The sequence below is a fragment of the Rhinichthys klamathensis genome, unplaced genomic scaffold (assembly GCF_029890125.1).
Source record: "Rhinichthys klamathensis goyatoka isolate OS25496 unplaced genomic scaffold, OSU_Roscu_1.1 h1tg000082l_1, whole genome shotgun sequence".
Classification (NCBI taxonomy): Eukaryota; Metazoa; Chordata; class Actinopteri; order Cypriniformes; family Leuciscidae; genus Rhinichthys; species Rhinichthys klamathensis.
In genome coordinates, this window is record NW_026606624.1 from 57,272 (window position 1) to 83,934 (window position 26,663).

General features: G+C 43.1%; 2 protein-coding genes across 2 annotated transcripts in view; both read right to left on the minus strand.

The window, feature by feature from the left end:
- The window catches only part of si:ch73-226l13.2 (uncharacterized protein LOC100150092 homolog), a 24,253-nt gene extending 6,688 nt beyond the window's left edge, over positions 1-17,565 (minus strand). The window contains exon 1 of the mRNA XM_056251350.1: positions 17,554-17,565. Within this exon, the coding sequence (XP_056107325.1) occupies positions 17,554-17,565 (12 nt within the window). The remainder of the gene's footprint in view (positions 1-17,553) is intronic.
- Positions 17,566-22,576: 5,011 nt separating this feature from the next.
- il1fma (interleukin-1 family member A) lies at positions 22,577-26,066 on the minus strand. The gene is made up of 7 exons (XM_056251336.1): positions 25,959-26,066; positions 25,722-25,828; positions 25,448-25,544; positions 24,798-25,146; positions 23,456-23,575; positions 23,005-23,141; positions 22,577-22,832 (listed from the first exon to the last, which is right to left on the minus strand). Exons 1-7 carry the CDS (start codon positions 25,968-25,970, stop codon positions 22,611-22,613), a joined length of 1,044 nt encoding a protein of 347 aa, XP_056107311.1. The 5' UTR covers positions 25,971-26,066; the 3' UTR covers positions 22,577-22,610.
- Positions 26,067-26,663: the final 597 nt, after the last annotated feature.

Sequence of the window (26,663 nt, forward strand, 5' to 3'; positions counted from 1 at the left end):
CAGCTCTGCGCTTTGCCATCTCAGGCATGAAGTCAGGGAAAACACGGATCGTCTAACCGTTAAAAGTAAGATCCTTTCGTTCAACAGCTTCCTTAGGATCGTTGTCACATCCCGAAAGTAATGCAGCCGCACTATAAGCGACCACGGCGGCTCGGTGCCCTCCGGTCGCTTACGTAAAGTCCTGTAGGCACGGTCCACTAGCGGGCAATCCTCAAGTGACAACGCGTCTTTCAAGAGTTCTGAAACAAAAGTGTTCATATCTCTGCCCTTCTCAGACCCTTCTTTCAGCTCGGCCATTCGCACATTTTGTCGTCTAGATCGCCCCTCTAGATCCATGTACTTGTCTGTAAGAAGATTCACCTCAGTACATAGGCGTTTCACCTCCGTTTGAAGTTTGGTTATGGCATCTGAAGAGTGATTTGCTGAGCGTTCTATGTCGTCCAGAGTAGAACCTTGTTGCGCAGACGTAGTCTGCAAGGCCAGAATGGTGACTTGAGTTTCAGATTTGAGAGCAGATATTTCCCCTCCGAAAGTTGTGGCCATCTCTTCAATGCGCATGTCAATCGTCTAACAAATCTCAACTTTGGTAGTTCGCAGATCTGAACGTAACAAGTTAATGGCTTCCAGGACTGTAGCATCTGCCAACCGTTGCGAAGGTTCGCCCGGCGGAACATCGTCGTCAGGAGAGGTCGGTGAGATAGGGCCTTTTGAGGCTTGTGACTTCGAGCTCGCTTTCATCTTGTAGCCGATGAGTATCAACGAAACTTCAGCAAATCCAGCTTGTAAGAAAAACTCTTTATGTAGAAGTTATTGTTAAAAAGTACATTTTATAATAATTTTGCGGGAGCTGTAAGGGAGTGCAACCTATCGACCCATAGCTCACTAGCGCCCCCCCCCTCAAATGATTTTTTACTTGGAGTTTTGACTGACGCTAGAGCTTCAGATAGATCTTATGTCCGGCCCACGGGACCGTCTGACTTCTTTCCTGAGTACATCGCCCCCTTGAGCTCTGTTTTGGGTTTTCAGTGGGCTGAGCGATTCTGCAGCACCCTGTATGAAATAATAATAACTATTTTTCTAGTAAGGCTGTGGCTCCTCCAAGCCCTCAGGTAGATCTATGCTTGCAGGCTGGCTCTCACCAGGGACGCCTCTGTAGCTGGCCTAGGCTGTGCCAGGTATAGTGGAGGCGCTTTGCTTAAAGGAGCACTTCACCCATTTCAACATTAATCTTTATTGAAAGTGGGTCATATATGTAGTCAAAATGTAAAAGAAATTTTGAATTTGGTGCCCTCTTGACCGAGAAAAGACAGAAAATAACTTTAGGGCGCATTTGTATGTAAGACAACAACTCCCACAATGCACCACATTGCACAGCTCCGCAAGCCACTCCCACTAATCCAGAACAGCGCAAACATCAGAGAAATCACTCTTTCGTCTACAAGGCTAACGTTAGCTGCCACCAGAGTTAGAAATTCATTTCACACAAAATTTCTAGTTAGTTGGCTGTGGCGAGCAGGACGAGGGCCAGGGACGTGAGAGGACGGCGCGAGGCCGGTGGCGTGAGTGATAATGAACGACACCTGTGAGACGCACCGGTCTCTCTCGCATCTCTCACCGAGGAGCGGACGCATAAAACTAAGGAGGAGCGACGACAGGGCAGATCGAGAAAGGAACAGGCCTGATTTTATGTTGTGTTTTGTTTCTGTTGTGTGTGGCCAGCAGTGAGGGGCTGCTGGCTTATACTTTTGTTTTGTATTTGTTTATTTTACTATTAAAATGTTTAAATGTTTGCCGGTTCCCGCCTCATTCTTCCCACAACAACGAACCCCGTTACATTGGCAAACTCATTAGCGAATTACTCCTCGTTTGTATTTCTTTCTATATGGTGAATTATTGCATGATACCTGGATGTTCAGTCAGAACATATTCGGTGCGAAACTAGGATGGTTCACATCACAACACAAACGTCTGTGTGCTCGTCTGATTCAGAGATTTCGTCCAGGAGAAATTGCCATCGTTGAAATTCTCTGCAGCAGACGGACTCTATCTGTGTCCGTAGCGCAAAGCGAGAGCACAGGCACCAGCAGTCCGCCCAGCTCGAGCCAGTCCGGGCTCCTCATCCGCCTCCTGTTCCTCCATCAGCCTCAGCTGCTCTTCACTATATTGCGGCTCGTAAAGATAGCCACGAACACCGGATTCGAGCAGTAGAATTTCAAAATCCTCTTCTTCCATATCATGTTTAGTTTCTTCCATCATTGTCGTAACTTCCTATCTCCACAGCGCTTGTCAGCTTAGCTTCCAAACAAGATGGCGGATATTGCTTTTCTGTATCTGCGAGTGAATTCCCACCCACTGATCTGTAATCGGTCTGTAGCGTGATCCCACACCCTGAATAAATGATGAGCTTGTGTTTGTAGTCTCTTCACTTTTCAATGAAATGTGACTTCCTGCTTATGACGCAAAATGACGATTTTTACGTCATAATAAGCAGGAAGTAAAACACTTAAACCCTTATTTCTCCCATCTCAGGGAAAAATAAAGGAAAAATCCATGATCATTATAATATATGACTGGGTTTCTAACAATAGACCCTCCACCTCTGACCCTCCACTTTGTGGATGTAGGTTTCTAGAAAGCATCCCTGTATGACAGCCTCCTCCCATGGGAGTCATTAGGCCAAGGCCTGCCCCCTTCTCTGCATTCTGGGGCGACAAGAGTAATGCAGCGTGGTGCAGAGGCATGGTTTATAAAGATAATGTGTCTTTATTGAGCAGGGTTAGGCCGTCTTTCGCCTCACGAAGAGACTGGGTCTGTCTGCCCGACCCTGCGTGCAGAACTAGCATACGGATCTGGGCCGCCAGTTTAGGCTTCACTTACCTCGCTGAGCTACTGCTCGGGCATTGGGTTGTAGGTGATTTGGCTCACAAACAAGCCCCACTCCCCTAGGTTGGGCACAGATACATTTTCTGTCACCCCTAGAGCCGCTGGCAGGCCCGCACCCTGGTAAACCTCTGGGTGAGGTGGGAGTATTCCCCTGTGATACAGGGTAGGTCTGAGTACTTCACTTTCAGTTCTGTATTATCCTACCTCGCACCACTATGGCTCAGGTCGAGCGGAGAGTTCTGGCCTTCACTTCTTTTTTGGTCGAAGAACGCTCCCCTGAAGGCAAAGCATTGCCATGAGCTGACACCCATGCGTACAGATGGTAGGTCCCTGACTCTGGGGCCTCCTTTGAAGCAGAGTGGCATATGTTGTACTCCCCTTGTTTTAAGGGTACTGGCTCTATTATGTTATCAGGTAGTAGGCCTCACCAGGCCTCCCTGAAGGCGAATTCCCACTTACGTTGGCTATCAGGTAGTAGGCCTCACCAGGCCTCCCTGGAGGCAAGCCCCAAGGCCAGGGAACTGGACAGCTAGCCTGACTTACTGTCGGGTAGTAGGCCCCACCGGGCCTCCCTGAAGGTGAGTTCCCACATGCTGTGACTCTCAGGTAGTAGGCCTCACCGGGCCTCCCTGAATGTGAGCTCCCAGATATTGTGGCTGTCAGGTAGTAGGCCTCACCAGGCCTCCCTGAAGGTGAGTTTCCACATGCTGTGATTATCAGGTAGTAGGCCCCACCAGGCCTCCCTGAATGGAAACTGTCAGGTAGTAGGCCTCACCAGCCCTCCCTGAAGGTGAGCTCCCACGGACTGTGGTTATCAGGTAGTAGGCCTCACCAGGCCTCACCAGGCCTCCCTGAAGGTGAGTTCCCCACATACTGTGGTTAACAGGAAGTAGGCCCCTCCAGGCCTCCCTGAAGGTGAGCTCCCACGGACTGTGGTTATCAGGTAGTAGGCCTCACCAGGCCTCACCAGGCCTCCCTGAAGGTGAGTTCCCCACATACTGTGGTTATCAGGAAGTAGGCCCCTCCAGGCCTCCCTGAAGGTGAGCTCCCACGGACTGTGGTTATCAGGTAGTAGGCCTCTCCAGGCCTCCCTGAAGGTGAGTTCCCCACATACTATGGTTATCAGGTAGTAGGCCCCTCCAGGCCTCCCTGAATGGGAACTGTCAGGTAGTAGGCCTCACCAGGCCTCCTTGAAAGTGAGTTCCCCGCATACTGTGGTTATCAGGTAGTAGCCCTCACCAGGCCTCCCTGTGAGTGGTTTCCTAGCGGTGCTGGGTTCAGGAAGCTAGTGGCCTCTTGCTATCAGTTCAGCTGGCCTTACCAGGCAGCTGCTAAAGGCAAGCCTGCGCCCTGGCTCGACTAAAGTGTTTATTCTCTGCTACTGGTTCCCTCACGGAACCTCTTTTCCTGCCTACAGCCTGGTTTGCCTACCAGGCGGACCATGTACTCCCCTCACGAGGGTCACAATGAGCACGCGGACTCCTGAGTCTGGTCAGACGGTCGTCTGCCTCTCCTGAGGCCTCCCAGTTAGATCAGCCCTTAGGCCTTCACAGGCCTCCTCAGTGTTTTGAAACAAACACGGGGTAGATCTGTGGATCGAGTAGAGAAACTCCCCTCGCTGGCAAGGGTTGGAAAGCACTATGCTGAGTCATATTCTGCGGGATATCCCATCTCTGAGATCCGGGCCGAGTGGTTCACTGCCAGCTTCGCAGTCCCTCGGGTTGGATGCCTAACCTAAAGACAAGTGTCCAGAGGCTCTGTCTTCGGACAGACAGGAAGTGGCCAGACTAAGTGTCTATGTAACTGACGCCAGGTCAGGCCGTCCTGGAGGCATTTCACGGTGAGTACGTTCCCCTGAATATTGATTAGCTGGGGTTCCTTCGGGTTCCCTAGCCACATTGCCTAGAACGGACCCCTTCTAATTGAAGTTGTGCTCCTAGGCCTTTGAGCAGGCCCAGGTAGGCCTTTCATTTAACCATGTTTATGGAGGCTTATAGCTTGGGCTATGACTGTAGGGAATGCTGTCACTGACAGCCTAGTGTGACCTGAGGGTGAGTGGTTCTAGCGTTTCATTTGAATTTGCTGGTTCGGACAGTTGTCACTGCCAATGGGCATGCACTCCCCTTAGCATGGCGGAGTGGGTATATCGTTCCCCAAAGCGTCATTCGACGCAGTGCGAGTTCCCTTTCGAAAGGGAACGTCTCAGGTTACGACTGTAACCTATGTTCCCTGAGAACAGGGAACGAGACACTGCGTCTCCTTGCCATGCCTCGGGGCCTGACCAAACAGTCCCTTCAGACGATAAGGTGATTTGTCATGTTTGTCATTCGTTAATCATTCACGTTAATGATTCACGGGCTATCGCCGGTCAATGTGATTGCCGTGATTTGATAGTGATTTCAGACACCTGTCACGCCTGAGGCATTCCCCCAAAGCATCATTCGCCGCACTGTCCCGTAACGTTCTTTGTTCTTAGAGAACATAGGTTACAGTCGTACCCTGAGACGATGTTTCTGCTACTTATCATCTAGTTTTTTATCTCCCTTTGTGAATAAGGAGAAGACAGACAGTAAATAGAGTAGGAGTGACTAATGTCAGGAGTCACTAATAGCCTAAAGTGTAACATTACGTGTAGGATAAACTCACAAAGACAAAAGGAGAATGCTAGAACATCAACTTTAATAAATAAACTGCAGACAGGAATAATATACACACTAACCCAAATTAACTAATCAGAACATGGGGCAACGCCTTTTCCTCGATTTACTGAAGCCTTTATGTAAAACGCATTTGCAGCTGCACAGCAGAACACGAGCGTCTGGCTCGCTCATAGGCTGCGCTGCGGCAACTGCATATCCAAGTTGTCGCTTCAGTCGTTAAACCTGCTATAATGGCGAATTCGGGGACTATTATAGTCTGAGGTCACACCCCTTGGCGGGCTCTGACGTGTATGACGCAGAGTGATCTCATTGGTCGCACGCCAAGGGGGCGTGACCTCAGACTATAATAGTCCCCAAATTCGCCATTATAGCAGGTTTAACGACTGAAGCGACAACTTGCCATGTTACTATAGTGCGGCTGGCTATGCAATACTCGTTCCCTAACTCAGGGAACTGAGGTTACGTGAGTAACGAGTAGTTCCCTTTCGAACGGTCACTTCGTATTGCGTAGCTATACGCAGTGGGGACGCCCTGCAAAAAGCCGCACTGGATAACTGGCTGCCACTGCAACTCAGGACCCCTGAGCATGCAGAACAAGCCATAACCGCATAATTATGTATAAATAGACCAGACCCCGTCAGGTCTAAAATAGCCAGTTAGTAATAACCCAACCTACTACACCAATAAACCCAGACACTGTCGGGGTCATTAGTATATGAACATACCACCAGTCAAGTGGGTTTATATATAAAATTATAACCGGCCAAAGCGGGTTTATATATGTATGGAATATAACCGGCCAAAGTGGGTTTTATGTATCTCATATAACCAGCCAACAGCGGGTTATCTATATATGTAAATCTACCCGGCAACAGCAGGTTTATGCATGAATACAACCGGCCAGCAGCGGGTTTTATATATATGTGATTGTGATTGTGCACAGTACTATATGACAAGACCGGCCACTGACGGTTCTTAATCATACCGAAAGCACCTTCGCCTGCAGGGAAGGCACTTCCATATTATAGAAATTCATAAATGTGGAAGGCGAGGACCAGCCGGCCGCATCACAAATATCCCTAATGGGAATGCCAGATGACCAAGCCCATGACGAGGCCATACCTCTGGTCGAATGGGCCTTGATGCCTATAGGGCAAACTTGACCCGCTGCGGTATAAGCCATAGAAATAGCATCCACTATCCATCTAGACAGTCTTTGCTTAGTGACTGGATCCCCCTTGGATCTACCACCAAAGCAGACAAAAAGCTGTTCTGATTGTCTAAAAGACGCAGAACGCTCCAGATAGATTCTCAGCGCTCTGACAGGGCAGAGAAGATTAACCTCTCCATCCTCTGCAGAAGGAGGGAGGGCTGATAACGTCACCACCTGTGCTCTGAACGGTGTTGAGAGCACTTTAGGAACGTAACCATGTCTGGGCTTGAGGATGACTCTGGAGTCATATGGACCCAACTCCAAACATGCCTGCAGAGAGCGCCTGCAGATCTCCCACTCGCTTGATAGATGTCAACGCAATAAGGAGAGCGGTCTTCAGCGAGAGAGGTTTTAGATCAACCGATTGAAGCGGTTCAAAAGGCGGACCTTTCAGAGCCCCCTGGACCGTGGAGAGGTCCCAAGACGGCACAGACGGAGGTCTGGAGGGGTTCATCCTCCTAGCACCTTTAAGGAATCTCACGACCAGGTCGTTTCTTCCCAGTGACTGGCCAGCCACCAGAACATGATGTGCTGCTATAGCTGCCACATATACTTTGAGCGTGGACGGGGAGCGACCCGCATCCAGCAGCTCCTGTAAGAATGAAAGAACCACAGATATCTCACATGACTCTGGGTCAGCCTGGTTTTTCGAGCACCAGCTGGAAAAACCCGACCATTTTTAAGCATAAAGGCGCAGAGTCGACGGGGCCCTGGCTTCAGATATGGTGCTTAAGACCTTCTCAGGAAGCTCCTTTGGTACCCGTTGAGGGGCCAAACATGGAGGGCCCATAAATCGGGTCTCGGATGCCACAATGTCCCGTTCGCCTGTGTGAGGAGGTCTTTCCTCAGTGCAGGGGCGGCTCTAGCCCTTTGGTTGCCCTAGGCGAGATTGAGTTTTGCGCCCCCTCCCCCCCAGTTGCATTGTACAAATACATTTTATCTGACCATGTAACTTGAAGTAGATAAATTACAATTTCTACCACCATTATTACTAATCTAATGGGCTGCAACAAGGCTAAGGGGGTTTAATATGGGTAACTGAATATGGGTTGGAGCTTTTTTTTTGGAGCTCTCAAAATGCACCAGATTGATGAATTTAACACCTGTCCTTTGGAATTCTCTGCCTCTTGAACTTAGGGAAGACAAGTCTTATGCCATTTTTAAAGGTCACCTTAAGACATACTTTTTTAAACTTGCATTCACTTGTTGAAGGTTTTTTTTTTTTATTAACAATTGCCCATTGTTTAGGCCTATACTGCGCTTTGAGAAGCTGCTTTTAAAGGCGCTTTATAAAATAAAGGTTATTATTATTATTTTGTTAGTGTCTGTCTACATTACACTACTGCATAATAATAGTTATAATATTAATCCCATGACAGTAATAGGCTATTCCTTTTCTAGGCTATTCCTAAGATATATTCCTTTATTTTTATTATTGCATTTGTTTTACAATATATGGGTATTTAATAGCCATATATTGCAAAACAAATGCAATAATAAAAATAAAGGAAACTTTCATAGCCTAATAAGTTTTGTACACATTTCTATACTTGAAAGCTAGTTATAACCCAGCGCCACCAATTAAACAAAACAAAACGAATGGGCCGCCGATGTACGAGTTTTATGGGCCGTTCAGACAAAAAATAAATAAATATATAAAAGTATTCGAAATGTATCGGCCCAAAAAGCACGTCGGCCCACCGGGAATCCCCCGGTAGTCCCGATGGCCAGTAGGCTACATGCCTTTGCACAACACTAAGTAAATTTATTTCGTTTGACAACTTAATGGCTGAGATGAGAAGACTTACCTCTATACTGGGCTTTCTTTTTATCTTGTTCCTTTCTCCTTTTCTTCCCTGTGCAAGTGTGACGATCTGCGGCTGGAGTGCCCGCTTGAGCCTCTGGGGGGCACTCCTTCCTAGTTTATTGTTTCCTTTATGTTTTACCCTGGACTGATTATGGTTTATTTGTTGCACCTGTTTTAGATTTAGCGTCCTTGATTTAAGCCTGAGTTTTCCCTTTGTTCAGGGCTCAGTATTGTTTGTATGTGTCTGACTGCATTATCTAGTCTTGTTCCAGTTTCCTTGTATTCTAGTGTTTCGGTTCCCTGATTATCTGCCTGTTCCCGGTTTCCCGTTTGCCTTATCCCTGCACGGATTTGATGTTTGTTTGGACTGCTTACCTGGTTTTGACCCCTGCCTGTTTCCGTGTACCTGTCTCTGGATTCTCCTCTTAATAAAGCCTGCGTTTGGATCACCACTGTCTGTTTCCACCGAGCAGTTCATGACAGAATACTGAGCCACTACTGATCCAGCGGCTGAGAGGAGCACGGACCTCGTTATGGATCCCACAGCGCAGATCGTAAGCCTCCGTCAAGGAGAACGTCCTCTCAAGGTTTTTGTGACAGATTTTTTTAAGCTCTCTCATCAGTCCTACTTAGATGATTTCTGTTTAATGATGCTCTTTCGGGGAGGACTGTCTGAACCGCTCGGCTCTGCTATACCGTTTCCGAGTTCAAGCTGGACTCTTACCCAATATATTGATCTGGCCCTTTCCATGGGCGGTTCGCTTTTTACTGTGGATTTTTTGGAACTTTTGCTTCGCAGAGGATCCGACGATTCGCCATTTTACAAGGTACCCACTGAATCCACGCATCTAGAGTCTCCCGGTGAACCAGCGCATCACACGTGCTCCGCCGAGTTTGCGCTACATGAAAGCCCAGTTGAACCAGCGCTTCGTAAAGGGTCCGCCGTATCCACGCAACATGTGAATCCCGACGTTCTAACACTTCACGTAAGCTCCGTTATATTCCTGCCTCAAGAGTTTTCTACTGAGTCTGAGCGCGTGCCAGCCGAATCAAGTGAGTCAAGTGCCGCAGAGTCAAGTGAGTCAAGTGAACCGAGTCCCGAGTCAATTGAACCGAGTCCCGAGTCTACCGAGTCAAGTGAGTCAAGCCCAGTGACGCGTCGTCGCAGAAGGAGAAGGAGGACTCGTTTGCCTCGCCAGGCTCCGAAGGGCGTTCCCAGACTCCTCGCCCTGCCGGCCCCGCCTCTGCGCCTCGCCTTGCCTGCGCCCTTCAAGCTCCGGGAGGCCTCTCCTGAACTCATTTACAGCCTGGAGGTTCCTCCCGTGGTTTTCCCCAAGTATTTTTTGGGGGGAGGCAGGAGGTACCCTGTGAGGGCCATGGAGACGACGTCGACATGGACCTCACCCTCGTCTGAGTCTGCTCCACCCTGGACGCTCGAGGGTCCGACAGCTCCGCCCTGGACGCCCGAGGGTCCGCCAGCTCCGCCTTGGCCATGCCCGCATCCTGCTCCGCCCTGGCCTTCGCCTCAGTCTGCTCCGCCCTCGTCTCCGTCCGAGTCTGCTCCGTCCTGGTACCCTTCCAAGTGTGCTCCCCCATGGTCTCTTGCCCTGCTCTGGTCTCCAGGCCCCAGGTCTCTCCATGGGCCTGGCCCCTTGCCTCTCCACGGGCCTGGCCCTCCATCCCATCCCCCGTCGACCTCCCTCCGGAGCTCTTAGGAGCGTCTGGAAGCCGCTCCTTAGAGGGGGGGGGGTTATGTGACGATCTGCAGCTGGAGTGCCCGCTTGAGCCTCTGGGGGGCACTCCTTCCTAGTTTATTGTTTCCTTTATGTTTAGCCATGGACTGATTATGGTTTATTTGTTGCACCTGTTTTAGATTTAGCGTCCTTGATTTAAGCCTGAGTTTTCCCTTTGTTCAGGGCTCAGTATTGTTTTTATGTGTCTGACTGCATTATCTAGCCTTGTTCCAGTTTCCTTGTATTCTAGTGTTTCGGTTCCCTGATTATCTGCCTGTTCCCGGTTTCCCGTTTGCCTTATCCCTGCACGGATTTGATGTTTGTTTGGACTGCTTACCTGGTTTTGACCCCTGCCTGTTTCCGTGTACCTGTCTCTGGATTCTCCTCTTAATAAAGCCTGCGTTTGGATCACCACTGTCTGTTTCCACCGAGCAGTTCATGACAGCAAGAGGGTTTTGACCGCTTCATTTTCGATCAACGTGCCAGCACTTGCCTTGCCTAACCTAACGTAACGCAACGCAACGCAACGCAACGCAACTCCCCCCTCCCGACATTAGGAAATGATCGACAATAATCATCAATTCAATCTAATAATTAAGTTGACAAGTAATTAAACGTGTGGCTGAGGGGCGCCTTATGATGATCATGTTTAATAAACATGTTTTATTTCGCTTGTCATTCTAATTCTATGATAATGGGAAGTAGGCAAAGGGCGACACTAGAGGGCGCCTGCGCCCCTAACACATTTGCCGCCCTAGGCGATCGCCTAGGTTGCCTATAGCAATCGCCGGCCCTGCCTCAGTGGGACAGGCCATGGGATTGTGTCCGATAACTGAACCAGTTCCGGGAACCACGGTCTGGTTTTCCAGAGAGGGGCCACCAGAAGGACTGGGCATCCGCTCTCTCTGACCCGTTTGATGACTTGTGGAATCATTGAAACGGGGGGAAAGGCATAAAGGGGAGTGTCCCTGTTCTTCGAGAAGAACAATTTGCAGTGGGTGTTGATTCTCGAGGCGAAAAGGTCGATTTCGGCCTCGCCAAACACCTTCCATATCAGACTGACTGTCTGTGGGTTCAGGGACCACTCGCCGAGGGGAGTGTTGCCCCGTGAGAGCATATCCGCGCCCACATTCTGGACGCCTGGGATATGCGCTGCTCTCAGAGAGCTCAGGTTGGTTTGTGCCCATAAGAGGAGGTCTCTCGCCATCGCATGCAGGTTTCCTGACCTGATGTCCCCCTGGCGATTTATGTAGGCCACCACTGACATATAGTCTATGCGGACTAAAACGTGGTGACCTCTGAGGTTCGACAGAAATGCCTTCAGGGCCAACCCAGACAGTTAATATGTAAGCTCTGCTCCGTGCTCGATGCAGGCCGGATGCAGGCATGCCCTTGTGCAGCGACTCCCCAACCCAGGTTGGACGCATCTGTAAGAACCACTTTCCTCCTGGAAATTGTTCCCATTGTCACCCCCTTGTGGTACCAGTTCTGAGCCCGCCAGGGAATCAGGGTTCTTAAACAACCGTGATTCACCATAACGCGCAAGTTGCCTGACTGCCATGCGTGAGTTGGCACACGGCGTTTCAGCCAATGCTGCAGCGGGCGCACGCACAGTAATCCCAAGCTGAGTACTGGCGATGCTGCTGCCATGAGACCAAGTAGTTTCTGAAATGTCTTCAGTGGCGCGCGCGCTCTGAAAGTGCCTGCAAGCGCTCGCACTGAGATAGCGCGCTCTGGTGTGAGTCGCGCTGTCATAGCTCTCGAGTCTAAAACTGTGCCCAGAAAGATCACGCTCTGGCTGGGGGTTAGTTTGCTTTTTGAAACATTGATTGTGAAACCCAGGCATTTTAGATGGCCGAGAATCAAATCCCTGTGAGCTAACAGCTCGATTCTCGACTGTGCCAGCACCAGCCAGTCGTCGAGATAATTTAACACGCGATCTCCCTGATGTCTCAGAGGAGAAAGCGCTGCATCCACACACTTCGTTAATGTGCGGGGTGCTAAAGATAGACCGAACAGCAGAACGGTGTATTGATAAGCCTGCCCCTCGAAGGCGAATCTCAAGAATGGCCTGTGACGAGGATTTATTTGAATGTGAAAGGAAGCATCTTTCAGATCCATTGTGACAAACCAATCCCCCGGGCGCACTTGCGCGAGGATATGTTTGATAGTTAATATTTTGAACGGCCGCCTCATGAGAGCTTTGTTCAAATGTCTCTTTTTTCGGAATCAGAAAATAGCGGCTGTAAAAACCCATATGTTTTAGCGCGGGGGGGACTAATTCTTAGCCTGGCTCCGCCCTCCTACGCACTTCCGCTCAATTTCATTTTCCTTCAGTACTATGTCTGGGACTGCTGTATATTCTTAGGTTTCCAGAAATCAATTTTTTGTAGGACCAATCAGCGAATAGAGGGAGTGGCTGAGAACGATGACGTTGATGTAGCGCGTCAGTTTGAGTTGGAGTTCAGTGATGGCAGCGGAGAAAGACGTGAGAAAATCTATTCGGTCCGTTGTTGAAAAACTGCCTAATATACAGAAGTTAAAGCCGGAGCAAGATCAATGTTTGCTAAGTGTTGTTGGTGGCCATGATGTTGTGGCCCTCCTCCCCACGGGGTTCGGGAAAAGTTTAATTTTCCAGCTCACTCCGCTAGTGGTGAATGAGTTAGCTAAGGCGAACGATAGGGATGCAAAGCCGATAGTTGTTGTCGTCTCCTCTTGTTGCACTAATGGAGGACCAAGTGAGGGAGGCAGAAAGGTTAGGAGTTCGTGCTGGGCAGCTCGGCGTGCACGATGATCACTGTACAGCATTTGCGGCAGATCCGAAACGACCGCAGCGGCGTATTGTTAATGATTACACCCAGCTTCGACAGTTGACTGAATACATCACTGTCCTTAGTGTCAAATATACATTTAGAATTGTTCCTTGAACTCTTAAATTCGATGAACAAAACATGCAGCTCTCGTTGACAGACATCTTATTCTAAACATAATCCTCTGATCATTCGGACTTGTTTTTTTTTATTGCTTAAAACAATACACAAGTAATAACAGAAAACATAATACAAAAACAAACAAAAAATAATAATAATAAAAAACAAAACAAAAATAAAACAGTAGGGGGATAATATAAAATAAACATTAACAAGTTAAGAGAAAAACATGACACTGAAAAAAGGAAAATAATTACAAACAGATAATGTTTTTAAGACTTTTTTTGTTCTCAGACAACTTAATTGAAAAGAGGTATTTTTAAAATTCTTTCACAAATATAAGAAAGAGAGGTTTAGCATTTAGATATTTAGATTTATGAATGTGGAATTCGGACTTGTTTCCAGCCGGTTTGGGCGCATGACATACGTCACGACCACACGTTAGCGATTGGCTATGGCAGATCCTGAGTGACTCTGGGCAGATCCAATAGTTTTGAACTTTAACAGAGAACCCGCCTACAAGGAAGTAAACGTTTCTCAATGGAGTGAGGCCAGACTCTCTGTACAAATGAAATGTACGAGATTCTGGTAGAACCAGGCTAACTAATTCTATCGCCCCTTTTGCTAAAAGATTCTGTACTTCGGTGCGAAGCACGTGACCCACGTTGCTTCTCACCGAAGTCTCGAGAACCGCCTGAAATTTTGGGGGTCTGCGAGCGAATTGGAGCGAGTAACCTCGTTTTATAATGTTTATGACCCAACTCGACACACCGGGGATAGCTTGCCAGGCTAGAACCCGTGTGGCTAGGGCTTGACACACAGATTGGGGCTGATCGCCTAATGCAGGGGGACCTGATACCCTCATATTGTGATTTTTGCACACATTGAGTATTGGACTGACTATACAAGCATTTGCGTGTGGGGAAGTCAGTGTTACAACAGGGGAGGGGCCGCCTTGTGAAGGGGGACCTGATACCCTTATATTGTGATTTGTGCACACATTGAGTATTGGACTGACTGTACAAGCATTTGCGTGTGGGGAAGTCAGTATTACAACGGGGGGGAGCCGCCTGATGAAGGGGGACCGTGAACCCATGTGTTGTATTTGTGAAACATGCTCTTTTTGTGCTCTATTTGGGTCGCCGTAAAAACGGCGTTTGTTTGCAAGAACGCGCTTACTGTTGCGGGCCTGTTTGTAGTAATAAAATCCCCAGCCGCCTGAACTGAACAGGGGGCTGTGGGAAGTTTTCTTGGCTTCTTCGAGGGTGGTCCGGCGAGTGCGGGACTCGTGCCCTCTCTCTTTCCTCTGCGTGCTAGGACGACTTTGGCGGCGCTGTGTGGGGCGCAGCGCTTGGTCTCGGGCCTTGGCGTCGGGGAAGCGGGAAGCGCTTTGTTGTTCTTGGCTGGCGCAGGGCATCAGCCGCAGGGCGGGGCTGAGAGGCCTGTTTCGCGGGCTTTGTTGGCCGAGGCGTCGACGGGACTAGCTTGTGAGCACTCGACGCTGAGCTAGAGCGCTTAGGCAGGAAGTGACGCATGGCCTGGGACGCTTTCTGTGCCTCGGTGTATCTCTCCGAGAACCCCTTCACCGCCGGGCCGAAGAGGGTGGTGCTGGATACTGGGGCGTCGAGGAACCTCGTTCTCTCCACGTCCTTAATGTCAGTGAGGGTAAGCCAGAGGTGGCGCTCGAGCATGACCAAACTCGCCATATTCCTCCCTATAGCCTGTGCTGTGGCCTTGGTAGCTCTTTAGCTGATCTACCTCGAACAGGACCGGAGATGAAGGAGCTGGAGAGAGTGAGGCACGCGGGGACGTGGCCGGCGTGCGTTCACTAACATCCATGCTCTCCGGTTGCCGTTGGCTGCGGTGCTTCTTCTTCTTCGGCTGAAGTAGGGCCGGAGAGGGAAGCGCGGGAGAGGCGATGTCGCCATCACGGGAGAGGGCTAGCCGAGTTCGCAGCACGGAGATAGGCATGCTCTCGCAGGCCGCACATCCGCCGGCAGACAATGCATTCTCCGCGTGGTGAAGTCCCAGGCATGGAATGCATTTAGCGTGTTCGTCCGCCTTTGAAACAACGCTCGTACAGATAAAACACTTAAAAAAAAAGAATAATGAAAAGGATATCGCCGGATAGCCACAGGAGAGACGGCGTCAGGAGAAACACGGTTGAATTGTGTCGTCTGCTGAACTGTAGCTCGCTCAGGCTGAAGGCTTGTTCGACGGCGAAGGTTTCATTTCCCGCGCCATTGGATATGCAGTTGCCGCAGCGCAGCCTATGAGCGTGCCAGACGCTCATGTTCCGCTGTGCTGCTGCAAATGCGTTTTACATAAAGGGTTCTATAAATCGAGGAAAAGGAGTTTCCCCCACTGCGTATAGCTACGCAATACGAAGTGACCGTTCGAAAGGGAACTGGGTCACAGTGAACACAAAATGCCACGTTACGTACAGACATTGATCAATTACTATATTTTTATAAATATTTTTTATTTAAAAAATTATGTTTATTATAATAATATAACAAACCTGTTAAAATGAACTTAAAAGACAAAAACAAATTTCTAAGACAATTTTCATTTTTTGCTACTTATCGTTTATCTCCCTTTGTGAATAAGGAGAAGATAGATTGATAGACAGAGATAGATAGATAGATAGATAGATAGATAGATAGATAGATAGACAGACAGACAGACAGACAGACAGACTATAGAAAGTTTCAGTCCACAAATCAGCAACATTCACCATGGATTTAGGCTAATGTAGTAACCATAGTATTGTGACAGAAATAGTCAAACGCTTACAAGTACTACACATCTTTTTCCAGCACTTCAAAACTATAATATTATGTAGAAATTTTATTTTTAATGTGATGACGAACACATTTTTTTGTTCATCGTTCAAAGATTGTCTTAAAACAAAAAATAATTAAAATGTAGGAAAACTCTTATTTAAACACTTATTTAAAAATAAAAATTTAATTAAATTACCATTGTAAACAGTAGGATGCTTATTGGCTATTTTCACTCCCTAATATAATTTTTTTCACTCGTTTTACTTTTTAATTAATATTAAGACATTATGAATGATAATAATTAAAGTTAATTTCATCTACACCCTAAATTAAGCTTAGTGGTTTATTGTCAGCCCCAGTGCACATATTTTTGTAGAACTCAGTGGCTCCGGTGCTGCTGCCCTCAAATGTTAGTCTGGAGCCCTGTGAACTTAAAATAAAACTGCACATTGTAATATCTGTACGTTAAGCCTGTTTATTATGAAAGAATTTGTCAGTATTATAGTTATTTTGGGGGAAATTTGAATAATTGCATTGCAAGCCGATTTAAGGTGTGCCCCTAAATTTTCTGCTTGAAATTTTCAGTCAGGGGCTCTAGCGCTCCTAGTAAAATAAGTTAGTCTGGAGCCCTGAGATAGATACATAGACAGACAGACAGAAAGATAGAGAGATAGATAGACAGACAGACAGACAGACAGACAGACAGACAGACAGACAGACAGACAGACAGACAGACAGACAGACGATAAATAGACAGACGATAGATAAGAGAGATAGACAGACAGACAGACAGACAGACGATAAATAGACAGACGATAGATAAGAGAGATAGACAGACAGACAGACAGACAGACAGACAGACAGACAGACGATAGATAGACAGACGATAGATAAGAGAGATAGACAGACAGACAGACAGACAGATAGACTGACAGACGATAGAGAGATAGATAGATAAATAGAGACAGACAGAAAGATAGAGAGATAGAGAGAAATAGACAGATGACAGATAGAGATAGACAGATACACTAATACAGACATTGATCAATAACTATATTTTTTTATTTATTTTTGTAAAACTTTAATAACACTTCATTTGTTAACATTAGTTAACATGAATTAACAATGAACCATACTTCTACAGCACTTAGTTTGTGTAAATCACAGTTTTGAACATGTACATTTAATTTGAACGTACATTTTTGTTAATGTAAGTTAATAAAAATGTACATGTTCATATTAGTTCACAGTGCACTAACTGATGTTAACAGATGCAACTTTTGATCTTAAAGTTATCAAATGCTGTGATTTACACAAACTAAGTGCTGTAGAAGTATGGTTCATTGTTAATTGGTTCAAGTATGGTTCATTGTTCATTGTTAAAGGTTATTAAATGCTGTAAAAATAGTTTTCTCATTGTTAGTTCATGATAGTTAACGAATTAACTAATGTTATACCTTATTGTAAAGTGTTACCTATTATTTTGCTATATATGTAGGCTAATTATAAAGAAATTAAACTGTTGGAACGAAATTGCATACCTCTGCTGCCATGTTGATGTTGATCAATGTGCTGATGAAAAAAGCATGTGAGCCCTACTCTCAAAACACTGCCCTTTCTAAGTCAGTAACCCTGATGTGGTAGGAAAAGGAAGTTGTTATTAGAAATTATACCAATGCTTGAGGTTTGGTGCGTGCTCTTTGCTCTTATAGCTCTTTACATCATTACCAAAACAAATTCAGCAATGATTTTAAAATGTTCCTTAATTAAACCTATCCAAAGCATGAGGTAATAATATAACATAGCCTGCTTGTTAAAAGACAAACAAATGTTTTTAACTCTATGACAAGCTGGGGTGTACTGTGTTTCCTGAAACCATCGTTCCAACGAACATTCGCAAAAAGCAAAGTTCAACGACAGGTCTCGTGCTGTGTTAGAAGCAGAGTTTCTTGTTTTCATGCATGTGGACTCAATTAATTTTTACCTTGAACCAAATAAGGAAGCTGGCATTCAGTACAATCTATATATTTTATTTAGAATACATACAAATGTCGTTTACGTCTTTTAATTTGATTTAAAGCATCGTTTTTGAAGAGTGAGAACGTGCTCTAGTTAGTAGGTTAGACCGGGTAGGCAGTCTACAGTTGGTACAGCCTACACTTTTAGCTTTTTCCGTTACCACACCAAAACTAGGGACTGAAAAGAAGTGTTTTTTTCATATAACATTTCCTTGTCTACTAAAATATTAATAATTATTAAAGGTATAGTTCACTTCAAAATGAAAATTCTGTCATCATTTACTCACCCTCAAGTTGTTTCAAACCTGTATGAATTTCTTTCTTCTGCTGAACACAAAGGAAGACATTTCGAAGAATGTCAGTAACCAAACAGTTAACTGGACCCATTGACTTCCAGAGTATTTTTTTTCTTCCAAAAAACACATAGCGTTCGTATCTCACTACTCTACCCTGCCAGTACATACTAGATAGATCAAAGTGACATTACGTTAACCAACCATTCAGAAACGTCCTGTTCGAGCCTTAACTGTCAAACTTCTTTGCGGCCGTCATCTTGTTCCGGTCCGACTCTGGTTCAGACTGATACGGTTGGACAGATGTGTCCTCAGAGACTCCCGCTGCCATTCTTTCTCCAAAATATACCCTCAACTGTTGTCAAGGCAACACTCGACGTGTGTTGTGTCAAAACGCCCCACAGAACAGAGGGGCGGAGTGAGCGAAGCTCATTATGATTTAAAGACACATGCACTTAAACGGCGTGCTGAAAACAGAGCTGTTTTTGACCAGGTAATGAGTGTTTCCTTACAATAGGCTACTAATGAGAATTTTTAATTAAAGTATATTACAAACTTTTTATTTAGACCCTAAAGAATCATATTAACTTGTATAAAAATGGCATTATATGACCCTTTTAAAGCACCGTTTTTGAAGACTGCACATGTGCGAACGTGCTCTACTATGTAAGAAGGAGCCTATGATTGAATCTGGAAATAAAGCGAAATAACAGAGAAATATGAGAAATAGTCCTCAGATGCCATATCTGTAATTTATATCAAAACATCTAGCATTAATTCGATCTCAAACAGTTTCATTAAAAGAAGTTATTACTCCACCACGTGCGTGACGTTATAAACCAACGTGGTTGAACGACCACTTTGCGACAATATGGTTTCGGGAAACAGTCGTGACTAGCTAGTTGTTTTCTTCAATGATGCATCGTACTATGGTAGTTAAGCACCGAGTTATGTCGTTGTACGGGAAACACATCCCACACTTGTTGCGCACGCAAGTTTTTTTTAAGGTGTTTCAAATGTGCCTGTAATACCAACTGTACCCAATCGACCCTATACGAGCCTATGATTGAATCTGGAAATAAAGCAAAATAACTGAGAAAATGAGAAATAGCTCAGATGCCATATCTGTAATATCAAAACAACTAGCTTTAATTCGATCTCAAACAGTTTCACAAACGTGGTTGAATGACCAATGAACGACAATACAGTTTCGGGAAACAGTCGTGACTAGCAAGTTGATTTCTTCAACGATGCACTTGTGAAGCAGCGAGTTACGTCGTTGTATGGGAAACACAACCCTGAGCAGTTATTGGAGGTGTAAAAGTCACAGTTTGTGTGTTGAAGTGATAATGAGACTAGGGGTGTGTGTGTGGGGATCTACCTGCGACTGGGGCATTCATCAGCATGAATAAACAGTCATTAAAGGGGAAGCACATCAGGAATGAATCATTGTTTGTTGTACTGACAAGCATGATGCAATTCGTGCCTGTGACAGCAGTAGGCGTCTACAAGTCTGTGTGACACATTTGAGGGTGGTGTGTGAGGGGATCTACCTGCCACTGGGGCATTCAGCAGCATGAATAAATAATCATTAAAGGGGAAGCACATCAGGAATGAATCATTGGTTGTTGACTTACAACTGATTGGATGACATGGATGATGCAATCCTTGCCTGTGACACCATGCCTATATGTGTGACACGTTTGAGGGTGACCACCCATCCCGCTTTGGTTGCAGGCTACCGCACAGCATTTTCGCCCCTTATCGTGGCACGTCGCATATTGAGAAAATGTCCTGTCTGTTGGTTTTTAATTTTCATATGAAGAAATCGTGCATGCCTTCTTTTGCCTTTTTAAGAAAGCATTTTATTTATTCTTTTTGCGGCTTAGTTTTTCCACCTAGGCTATATATAACAGCGCTCTACAAATAGGCTACAACAGCTGTTTTTTATTCCTATCCACTGGTTGAAAAGAAAGGAGTAAACAGAGTCAATAGTGGCCTACGGTGTGACGGCTGTCAATCAAAATGTGTCAATTCGTTATGTGTTCCCTGTCAGAAAACAAATGGATAATTCGGTAAATTAAAATTTTATTCATCTATAGAATAATGTGAGCCTCCAGTGTGATTTTCATGTGCTGTTTTCTCGTGTTTCAGCCAAGTGTGCTATCTGGTGCTGCAGAACAGATCAACTTGTTGCCTACTGTGGTTGTTTTAATTCACATAATTTCTAAAAAAAATATGAAAGTGTTTGGTTTAATATATTCTTATAAGACTGCCAATTAACTAATTTCATGTTGTTTTATATTTTCTTTGTTCATTGTATATTTTGTTGGATTTTAGTTGGACTTGGTCAGAACTGTTTCAGAAATAGTTATCTGCATGATGCCTGCTGTCTTTGGGCTCAGTGATGTTGAATTTAAAGGACGTAAAATAAAGACATGTTATGTTACATTGTGATGTAATGGTGTTTTATAAAAGGGACTAAAGAACAAACTATTTTTTATCAGCTGAAAGGCAGAATACAAATGTTTTTTATTAAGTTAGATAGACATTTCATAGAATTAGAAAAAAAAGTAAATAAAGTGAAATGAAATGTAAAAATAGGGCTGTGAATTGATTTGTATAAGGTGACTATTAATCACACAGGTTTTAATAGTGATTAATCACACCTAAAAATTTAATTCAGTTTACACTTGGGGTCAAATTCTCACTATTAAAGTGGCTTATTAGCATGCATATTACTAGAATATTGGCTGTTTATTTAGTACTAATAATGCACATATTAATGCCTTAGCATGACCATATTCTACATCCCTTATCCCAATTCCTACCCACCTTAACAACTACCTTACTAACTATTAATAATCAGTAATTATGAGTTTACTGAGGCAAAGTTATAGTTAAAAGTTAGTTAATTGTGAGAATTGGACCCTAATCTAACATAATTTAAATATACATAAATCAAATATATTCTAATTAACATTTGTTTAATGACATCTTTTCAGGAACTGGAAAAAAAAAACGGATGCTGAAATAATTGATTACATTTTTTAAAGCGTTAAACAGTCAACATTAGGCCCTAATCGCAAAAATTACGTTATTTCTCTAGCACTAAATACAATAAATAAAAAATAACATAATATATTGTGCAACTGCAGTTATCAAACACATTTATATTTATTGATTGTATATTAAAATATATTAAGTCAAATGTGTTACACATCTTGCAAGTTATAAATTTCAATAGTGATAAAAAAGTACAATTAAAAGCATCTCTTCAAAAATCATCTATTAATAAGTGACTATAGAAACATCATAATTTAAATTATGATGATAACTGTACCATTGGAACTGTTATTGGATAAATCATCATTCTGAAACACTGAACTTGATTCAAAACTGTATTTTATTGAGATTTGATAGAAGATACATAATACATAAACACACAAAATGATAAATTATACATGAATGTAGCAACTGTTCAAAGTTGTTAGTAGATTTAGCTTACAGACAAAAGCAATAATAGTTGATATTTTAAATATATTAATTACACACATTATATGTTTTGCAAAGACTTCTTTTCAATGATATCAAAACATAACTAATGTTTCAGCATACACTATAAAAAAGTATATGATCATTAATATGTTTTTACATTGCTTTAACTCATCAAAATAAATTAAGCAATTTTCAAAAATGTTTATGTTATACAAGGTTTTAAGTCATTTTAATGTAATTTGAGTTTAAATAAAAAATTGAAGGCAGAGGCTTTTGTTTCACAGTGTAAAAAGTGACTATAAGTTAGCAATAAATATGAATTATATGTTAGTTTAAAAATATTACTTTAAAAGTATAAATATAAAAAACTGACTTTGAATAAAACACAGTAAAAAAAAAAACATGTCAGCAAATAGGATACACTGCAATGGCAGTAAAACAAACCATTCTTTGGAAGATGTTCCCATTCTCTAAGGGAACCTAACACTTAAATTTAAAATAAGTGACAACTTTGACCAATGCTTGGCCTGGAAATCCTCCTAACAAACTTATCCGACCAATTTATTTAGTTGCCAAGCCAAAGAATTTATTAGCATTTTTAATGGGGTACCAGGCTTCATTAGGGTTGGTCACGTCAGCTTGAATCAAATAGTAAGGTCAACTCATTATGTTTGGGTTAGGTTGTAATTACCATTATATTTGAGAACAGTTCCCAGTTATTAAATGTCATACAAGTGTCATACTATACAAACTCTTAGGTTTCTATCAAGAATTCTAACATGAGCCTTTCTAACTGTGAATTATGATAAAAAAGTTGTTGGGTTTACAGTAAAACTGTTCATCTCTTTGCATGTCCACTTGGTCTACATTTTTTGTGTAGATAAACCATCCTCTGTGGAGAGCTGACTCAAACCGCCGGAGATTGTCTGCCCCACAAGACATGTAAAATACAAGGGACCATTTCTCTGGCTCATCTGCACAGATCGTTTGCAGGTCTTTTTTTTTATATTGCTGAAAAACAGTACAAAACCTTGGTTTAATCGCAGTTTAAAATCTTACTGACTATGTTTATGTTTAGTATTAAACGTTAAATTTAAGTTCTAATGCTCTAACTAAAACCGTAAACTGTATGTCCTAATAGTATCTTCAACAAGACAACACATCAGCAATGAATAAGACCTACCGTAACTGTTAAAATCTTTGTATCTACACCTTGCTTTGTGGTGCATCTGAAGAAGTTTTCTGTGTTTGTGAAGTTCAGCACAACAGGAGTACCTGGAATGTCCATTGTGATCGTGTAAGAGTAGATGGTGATTGGTGCTGAAAAAGCCAAAGCATTGCAAAATAAATTTCAAAATATACTTATGAAGCAAGTGAAAATGAAGAATATTGCTGCAATACACAATTACATGGCCAAGTATACTCTAGCAATAGCTAGTACATTGCAATTTACACAAAATCCAAATAATCTGCATGATTTAACAAATACAATATAAGTGCAATTTTGGTAATCGGGCCCAAATTATAATGACAGCTAAAATAAAAAATAGAACAGACAAAAAAAAAAAAAAAAAACAGTGTCATGAAAAGAGGAATTTCAAACACCATATATTCACATATTATTTGGTACCAACCTGACATGGTGTTATCCAAACATATCTGATGATTATATGGGGTGACATACTTTTCCGTAAAGAAACTCTTAATATACAAATTCTCTTTTTGTTTAAGCAGACACAATTTCCTCGGAGAACCTGAGATAAAGGAAGCAGAATTGTTACACAATTCTCCAAAAGTCACATTTGGTTTTGCATTGGATTCCTTAAAGGGATAGTTCACCCAAAACAATGACTTTCGTTCATCTTCGGAACACTAAATCTGAGCGCTTTTCTGTCCCTCCCTTGACAGTCGACGCAACTACCACTTTGTAGCTTCAAAAAGTTCATAAAGAGATTGTAAAACTAATCCATATGAATTGAGTGGTTTAGTCCAAATTTTCTGAAGAGACACGGTGGTTTTTTATGATGAATAGATTTAATATGGGCTTTTATTCAAACATTCATCAGATATGGTAAACAGAAGCTCAAGCATGCTTGCTTGTTGTGCGAGAACCAATGACGTTCATTCTTGTGTTACGCAGCACATTTGAGCATCAGCAAGAACCAATGTGGTTTGTTCCCACACGTCAAGCAGGTTCGGTTGAGCTTCTGTTTATATTCGCTGATCAATGTTTATATGTGAATAAAAGCCTAAATTCAATCTGTTCATCATATAAAGCGATCATGTCTTTTCAGAAAATATGAACCACTCGATTCAAATGGATTCATTTTACATTCTCTTTATGAACTTTTTGAAGCGTGTGTTTCAAAGATGAACTAAAGTCTTACGGGTTTAGACCGACATGAGGGTGAGTAACTGATGACAAATTTTTTTTTTCATTTTTTGGTGAACTATCCCTTTAAAATCTCATTATTGTAGTGTTTGGTTTTTTAGGGCTGTGCAACGATTAATCGCGATTAATCGCATCCAAATTAAAAGTTTGTGTTTACATAATATATGTGTGTGTACTATGTATGATTATTGTGTATAGTTTAATACACACACATGCATGTATATATTTAAGAAAAATTTGTTATTTATATATATAATATGTATATTCATTTATAATATAAATTATATATAAATTGTATATACATGCAAATATTTCTCAAATATATACATGCATGTGTGTGTATATATACAAAATAATTATACACAGCACACACACACATATATTGTGTAAGCACAAACTTTTCTTTTGGATGCGATTAATCATTGCACAGCCCTAGGGTTTTTTATTTATTTATTTATTTTACATCAATATTAGAGCATTTAAGAAATTTAAAAGATAAAATATTTGTGTATTGTGCAATTGATTGCACACATAAAACAAATTTACAGATAAAAATGACAATGAATCCAACTCTCATTTCATACCAGAGGTAACCGCAGCACTCGCAGGCAGGACCACAACTTCATTAAATTTGCAATTGGTCTTTCCACAGTTGTTGCAAGGGTTGTCAGGGTCACAGCCTCGAGCAAGAACCAGACTGAAGCTCGTATCAACCATGGAGACAATTAGCAAATTTTCATCATCGAAAGTGTCGTCCTCAATGTCTTCCCCCTCCGGTTGTGAAGGTGATGGTTCCTGGCTCCCATACGCCTCCAGCTCAGACTCTCTTACCATCATCAGGCTGAAACTCATGAGCATCGGCTCCTTTTTATTGACACGGAGCTCCTCAGATTCGCACTCTTCTGTTTTTGTTTTGCAAGGATGATGTATGGTCTAAGAGAGATTATTTGAGCAACAGAGTTGAAGAAAATGAAGTCAATCTAGCTCAGGTACAGTTTTATTCCTCAAGCAATTACTCAAAAAAAACATGATGATGTAATCTCTGGAATAAAACACACACACACACACACACAAAAGCCCATGTGATAAAAAATAAATTCCCTGACTAGGCGAAAAAATCCCCAGTGAAAAGTTTTGTTTCACTTGTCTCTACCGGTCACATTTAGATGGGTTAGATCAAACAGAAAAGTGAGTGATATGAGAGTGCAATAGTCTGTGTAAATGCAAAACTCACAAGTAAGGGAGATCCTTCAAGCAGAAGATCAGCAAATGCCTCTGGAGTCAAATCTTCCACATTTATGTTGTTTATCATTAGGAGTTTATCCCCCTTGCTGAACAGATAGATAGATAGATAGATAGATAGATAGATAGATAGATAGATAGATAGATAGATAGATAGATAGATAGATAGATAGATAGATAGATAGATAGATAGATAGATAGATAGATAGATAGATTCATCTCACACTCATGAAAGGATATATATTGTACATCATCAATAATCTTACCTTGTAAACATTCCTTTGTTATAGTTTAAAAAGCCCTTCACTTCATATGAGTGTTTCCCTTCACATTCAGTGTGGAGCAACGTAACACCACCAGAAACAGGATTCCCCTATAAGATGTCACACATGAAATGTTTTCAACTGCCACATTTCAACTGAACACTTAACATACTGAAGATGTTGATCAACTGTTGTATATGAAATCAGCTATAGATTTGCAAACAACAAAACACTACATACCTCTGATGCCATGATGAACTCAGATTGCGATGTGTGAGTCTCGACTCTGAAACACTGTCTTTTGAAAGTCAGTTGACCTGACGCTGTAGTAAGAAAAGGAAGCTAAATTAGTATGTCACTAAACCAGTGTGAGGGTTGGCTGGAAAAGGAGAAGTAATGAGTTGTAGGGAAAGGACATATGAGTGTAACCCACAATGTTGAGACAAAACAGTGTTTGTGCCATTTATATTTTCCTTAAAGGTGTAGTTCACCCAAAACAATACAATTTTGTCATCATTTACTCCCCCTCATTTTTTTATGTCTGTAACCAAACATTTGATGGGCCCCATTGACTTCCATAGTATTTGTTTTCCATACGGAAGTAAATGGGGTCCACCGTCCATCGACTGTTTGGTTACTCTTCAAAATATCTAATTTTAAAGTTCAGCAGAAGAAAGAAATTCATACAGGTTTTGAACAACTTTAAAGTGTGTAAATGATGACAGAAGGTTTTTTTTTCCTGAACTATGCCTGTAAAGTAAAATAAAATAATTCAGAAAATGTGCTTATACTGCCAAGCTGTGCTTAGGAAAAGCTGATGGCTCACTGTGTGATTGCCTTTGCCAGACAATATGATACCCATGCTGTCGATCTTTAAGTCTAAATTGCCAACTCAAGACTCAAATGTGTGTTGTTTTCAAACCGGTGGACAAATCTGAAGGAAAC

What these genes read in the sequence shown, in the direction of transcription:
- il1fma (XM_056251336.1), bottom strand. An exon ending in TTGAAGGATCTCCCTTACTT is followed by an intron (nt 25,147 to 25,447) that starts GTGAGTTTTGCA and finishes AATCTCTCTTAG; the next exon opens with ACCATACATCATCCTTGCAA. An exon ending in CAAAGATTTTAACAGTTACG is followed by an intron (nt 22,833 to 23,004) that starts GTAGGTCTTATT and finishes ACTGTTTTTCAG; the next exon opens with CAATATAAAAAAAAAGACCT.